The 6,115-nt window shown below is 36.9% G+C and overlaps 1 protein-coding gene across 1 annotated transcript in view; it reads right to left on the reverse strand.

The window, feature by feature from the left end:
- LOC124357397 (homeobox protein CDX-1-like) overlaps positions 1–3,741 on the reverse strand; it is a 52,866-nt gene extending 49,125 nt beyond the window's left edge. The window contains exon 1 of the mRNA XM_046809158.1: positions 3,287–3,741. Within this exon, the coding sequence (XP_046665114.1) occupies positions 3,287–3,629 (343 nt within the window). The 5' untranslated portion in view covers positions 3,630–3,741. The remainder of the gene's footprint in view (positions 1–3,286) is intronic.
- Positions 3,742–6,115: the final 2,374 nt, after the last annotated feature.

Raw genomic sequence — 6,115 nt, forward strand, 5'->3', positions numbered from 1 at the left:
CGAATAACGTACGAGCGCCCGCATGGTAGAAATTACCTCCCAAACCAGGAGATTCCCTTATCAAACACAATTTGCGTCCGAAAAAAACTCAATATAACTTATAGGAATGATTACTTTGTTCCAATACTATGAACAACGTCATGTAATAACTGACTGACGGGTGCTCAACTAAGTTGAAAAAAGTACATCGTTTTATCATATCCACTGAATAGTCAGAGTACCTCATTTTATAATGCTATCATTCCTCGGACTTTGTAGAACACTCTGTTTAAAATTCATTACTGACGAGTATTGATTTAAAAAAACTGTGTCTAAAGCAACAGAAACGCGACCTTCCTAGAACTGATATCTGCTCTCTTACTCAGATATCTAATACTAATACATATGTTTAAGCAGAAAAGAAAGTGAACTATACAGACACATGGCGACGGCACATCAAACTTTTTTATGGTTTTGACATACACCTTTGTTGTAAATCTATTTATTTTTGGTTTCTTCATCCCCATACACAAATCATAAAACAAGGTTCGATTAGGTAAACGATTCAACGTTTTCTTTCCTGCATGCCTAACTTTGTTTTAGGATTTGATACAAGAAGATGAAGAGAGCTGATATCAGCTGTCTCAACGTTGCGTCGTGTTTCTGTCTCTGTAAAAAACTAGATTAGACTATTGCAAATGTCCGCGATTCGGTTGTAGGATAAATTGAAAATTACTAGGTGTTACAAAAAATATTCATTACAGAAACAAATGTGTAGTAAAATCATATTAATTCCTTAAATTCCAAAGGTGTAGTGTTGCCAAAATGATGTTTCTGCAAGACAAATTTTGATTCAGGACTTTGGTTATGCTAAACTTCAAATACATCGAGCACAACTCTTATATTGCAGAATCGGAGAAAACAAATAAACTTAGAACCGAATTAGCACATTGACCGTTGACTCTGTAAATTAAGAAATCTGGAGTTGAGGAGTCAATCTGTGTCGGCAGTCAGCACTCCAGGGCCATAAGTCACTGACTAGACGGGCGTGCCTCTCGGTGACGGCGGCGCGAGTGAAGTCGACCCCCAATAAATCCTGGCTGTCATAACGCCTTCCATCCCCCAGGCCTGGGCCTTTCTACAGTACCTGTCTCTGCCCGTCACTCCTACAGCCGACTGTTTGTTTTTGTTGTTTGGACCCTGTAAAGTCCCTTGTTCAGTGATTCCTCACAAGGTAACACATTGTGAAAGAAAGTATCTTCTAACTGGCCGCAAATTGGTTACGAGAAATAACAGTCACTGTTGGAATATCTTTAATATCAACAACTCAAAACTTTCCCGTTGTTCATTTTACACTTTTGTATTACCATATGAATCCTATATGTGATTTCAAATTGTATAACGTTGCATCCGTCAACACATCTTTTGAGGATGGTTGATCGGAGACAGTAAAACTGCGGGGCTCCGAACTACAGAAACATGTATTTCCTATATATATATTACAGGTTAGCTAGTTAGAGCCATGGCCAATCTGTACCTTTGGACAAAATTGAAGAACGTAATCACAATATACGATTACTTTATATTCGTTCAACATACGATTGTTTCCTCCAGTTCACCGCATGCCTACAATAACATGACTTCCCGAAACAGTCAACCAATCATCGGCTCTCCAGGAGACAAGATCGCTCAATCACCGATGCCCGCGGCTGGTAGGATGGTTGAAATATCCGTGCAATTTGATTTTTAAGATCAGATGTTGGAAAGGAACGATTGAAACAAATCACTTGTAATTAATTATATCAAACCTGGTGTTCTAAATATAATGAATTAAGCTTTATTTCAAGATAGAAACTAAGTTTTTAAAATTCTTTACAAAACACAAATCCGCGTAAGTAAATAATTAGAATCGAAACTAATATTTCATTAATTGTATAAATTTGAGAAAATAAAGACAAAATTAAGAAGTTTTCTAACGAATCCAACTTAGCTGTGATCGAATTGTGATATCTTTACCTAGTTGTTTCTCCCGTACTCCCGTAGGTACCGTGTCAATTAATACTTCCACCGCCTCGTGCACGGACATTCCGTGCCCAATAATTCATTTCCTGGCTTCATAATAACAATACGCTTATGTAACGGCTAGGAAGATGATATACAACTGCCCAACATCAAACCAGAAATATTACGAAATCCTGAGAGTTGACCTTTGCGCACGGTAGCGTTTTATGTCTGCGGGCACATCGTTTGCCTGAACTGCAACGTGTACAAGGGATCAAGTAATTTAAACTTCTTTTATCAAGGACAAATTAATAAAGACGGTGACGGATCGCAAAGTAAGCAATGCTAAGGTTTCATAAGCACCATCGTTATTGTATCAAGACAATAGTGACTATCCTTGACCTTTGATATTAACACAACCTTGAAATCCAATCAGAGATAACGCAATTTCCCCGGAGCTACTTCTGTGCTGATGTACTAGTCATAACATGTACAGAGTATTAACTTCTGTGACCTTTTACTATCATTTGGTCATCATACCGAGTGTAACTTATCTATCATCGGATTACAAGACTCGAAGTTTTATTTAATCTCGTTGTTGAGATATAAAAAACGTTATCACTATTGTAATAAACTCTCAGAAATATAAGCACTCATTTGTAAGTTATTGGCTGGAACACTGTTTTACCATAATTGTTTTTAATGATTTCCTTTAATTAAAATAAAGAAGAACTTCCCGAAACAGACAGTCTAATTGACCTTCGGGTTTCGTGGAGACTATACAAAGATCGCTCTCACTGATAATCGCCCGGTAGGATGGTTGAAATAACCGTGCAATTTGAATTGGAAAAAAACAGGATTGTAACAACTTACTTGAAATGTCTCTTATATAAAAACCGGTTTTCTCAATACAGTGAATGAATCTTTATTTGTAAATAGAGGAGAAGTTTTAAAATTCTTCACCAAACACAAACCTATTGTAATACATTCTTTGAAATAGCATTACTCATTTATAAGTTATTGGCTGGAACATTGCTTTATCATTAGTGCTTTTGAAAATGTCCTTTAATATACGTACAAGGTCATCGTTTAGTGTCAAGGCAGAGTAGAAATGTTCCATCCTATGTTCTTGAAATAGTATAAACACAATAAATAAGAATTCTAACTGAACTACATTTACTGCCTCATGTAACGCTAAACCCCATTAAATAAAGCTAAAAATAGCTTTGTTTATTGCTTATATTGAATAGAAACCCCGTATAAATTCGTTACATTTAGTTATACAGTACATTATAGTGTGACTTACCTGGGTTATTTGGCTGAGTTTTGTAGCTTGGCTCCTTCAGCCAACTGTACGGGCTCTGCGTCTGTCGGGGAGGTTGAGAGAAGGAAGGACGCGGGCTGGGAGTACTCTGAGGCACAGTAGGAGTGTAAGAGAGACCGGGGATGTTCGGCAAGACGGGACTGAAAGCAGGGCTTGGGCTAGAGAAGTCACTGCCGCCGCTGGACATCTCGTGTTTTATCGGCCACGGGTGATGTTGGGGCCACTGATGCTCTGCAGCCTCCATCATACAGCTGAGGTACTGCTGCTGGGGAGATTGGTACCACCCGGGGTGTTGACCATACATGACGGGGTTGTAGTACACCATGTCACTCACTGTAGTCACCGTACACACAACACATACACTCACTAGCCCGGGGCAGACTGACTAGCTCTGGGTGACTTCGGACCTGCCTGCGGCTACCCGTAACTGTAGGACAATGCATGTCATCCCTCCTATACCTTCCCCTACAACCCTCCCCTCCACAACCACTCGAGCTGCAGATAAGTTTCATGTAAACATGACCCGCTGAGTAGGTTCGGAATGGCAAGTTACAATAACACTATTGATCTAAACCGGTTAATACCCAAATACTCAAAACTGATAAAAACTAGTTTTGGTAGATGGTGATATCAAATATCTACAGATAGATTGAAATATGTCGTATGAATCATTACGGTTATGCATTTACATTTTCCTTAACGTAAACAATACTTTGCTTTTAAGTTAATTATTGTAATCCACAATTAATTTGCACATTGTAACGATTCTTTTAAGAGGACTGTTCGGTGTACCCATCTTAAAGCATTTTGATTCCTGCACGTAATGTTCTCAACCAAATCTGAACTAAATTACGAGCACTTCACTAAGCTTTACGTAAAACCTTATTAATAGTTATCACAAAATCTTAGTGGACATATTTGGAATTTTAGGTTAGTATATTACTTAGATATGAGTCAAACATGGGCATATCTTTATTCCGAAACATCACTCACATATACTCGTAAAAGTAATTTAAAGGTTATTTACTGTAAAACTACGTAATAATAAGTTTAACAGCTAGCTGATTGAGGCAAAGAACGGAACATTCATTTGTACTTGCATGAATAAGTATCAGCTCTTGTAGTATGATGCAGAGTAATGACAAGTAGTATTAACTAATTTGTATTACACGTAGATGGCAGTAATGACGATTCAAACCAATTAGTTTATTCTGGACAATTCAGGGCGTTTACTTAAAAAACAAAATTGAGAATGTGTGCAATATGTAGAGTACTCGAGATTGATTTTATTTAACAATGGGGAACGGCATATTTACAGTAGCTGAAGGAACAAAGGCCGAGGGACCGGGCACCAACATGATTTAACAAACCATTCGTTCCGCGACTACAATTTGAAGAAACAAGCGAGCGGAGTGAGCCCGTAACCATAGCGAATGAATTCACAAAGCAATACACCAGACACTATGCAAATTTTATGACAGAAAATCGTTGAGGGGACACCGTGGCTGTTTAAGTATACAAATATTTATGTGCCTAGATTTGACTGAGGAAATAGGTTGATATAGTGGATAGGGATTAGGAAGCAAGAACACATACTGCATTATATCAGGTTTACAGATATCCAGACATTCGAAAACGGATATTGACGGTACAAAGACAGTGACTCGGGTGGCCCGCAAAGTAAGCATACCTTTTATGGAATTAAACTAATCGTAATTATTTATTATTAACTAGGAACAATGTGAAAAGTTCATGTTTTTATGTGTCCACTTGTGTGCCTGCAAAGGCTTGTCCACTTACTATCTCGAAAATCGTTTGACGCATAGTGAAGAGGTTTAACAACAATGTAGGTCTATTTGAAGAGTAAACTACAGCCGGAAGTTAAGATTTTACAGTTTACCCTTTAGGGCGTAGTCGAATACAAGCGCTAGAAGTAGATTTTTTGACTAGAAAAGCCTTCTCAGTCCGACGTAACCTATGTATATTACCTTTAAACTTTTACGCCAAAGATTATATTTGAAAAACAATCACTCTTTTTTTAGTAATAATTGGTTTGATATTATTCACAACAATTCGGTGAGGTTATTATCTGCAAGTGCGAATCAACATATTAACCAAAATCACTTCGAAAATTACCTCAACCTAAAACAAATGTATCACTTAGAAACACATCTTAAACTTTAAAAAATCACATTAGATTTCTTAAAACTAGGCAACCACACGGTCTAAATACAAGATGAATTAATTATTAATTCCTTTTTTTATAATTATATTTATTTGTTAAAACTTACAATATATACTCTACACAATATTTATTCGTCTGTTATTATTGTTGGTTAACTAATTAGTTGAGTAGTTCTGTTTGATGTTACTCTGTTTCAGTGATGGGTTTTGGAACTCGAAACATAAACACGGATTTTTCGGTTCTTCTTTTAATTCAACCTGACTTCAAAAGTATATGTATGGCGATCGTTTATAGAGTCAAAAAACCAAACTAAAATTTGGCATCGAAAATATTTGTTAAAAGCAGAATTACTACGAAGTTCTACGAGCACAATCCATTAAATAAAAGCCGTTCAGAATTTCGTTTAACGATGAACACTGAAAATTGTATACCTTATTATATACATGTTATTAGCCTTCTTCCGCTTCATAAAAAGTCATAAGACTCCATTGTGTTACACCATACGTGTTTTCACTACGAAAAATACAGCCTTCGAGTTTAGGCTTCCTCCACATTGGTCTAAAATAGTTCAAGTGTAACTGAAAGCATTGGATCTATTTAATAAAACACATGGAATCTAGTAGAGA

The sequence above is a fragment of the Homalodisca vitripennis genome, chromosome 3, assembly GCF_021130785.1.
Source record: "Homalodisca vitripennis isolate AUS2020 chromosome 3, UT_GWSS_2.1, whole genome shotgun sequence".
Taxonomy (NCBI): Eukaryota; Metazoa; Arthropoda; class Insecta; order Hemiptera; family Cicadellidae; genus Homalodisca; species Homalodisca vitripennis.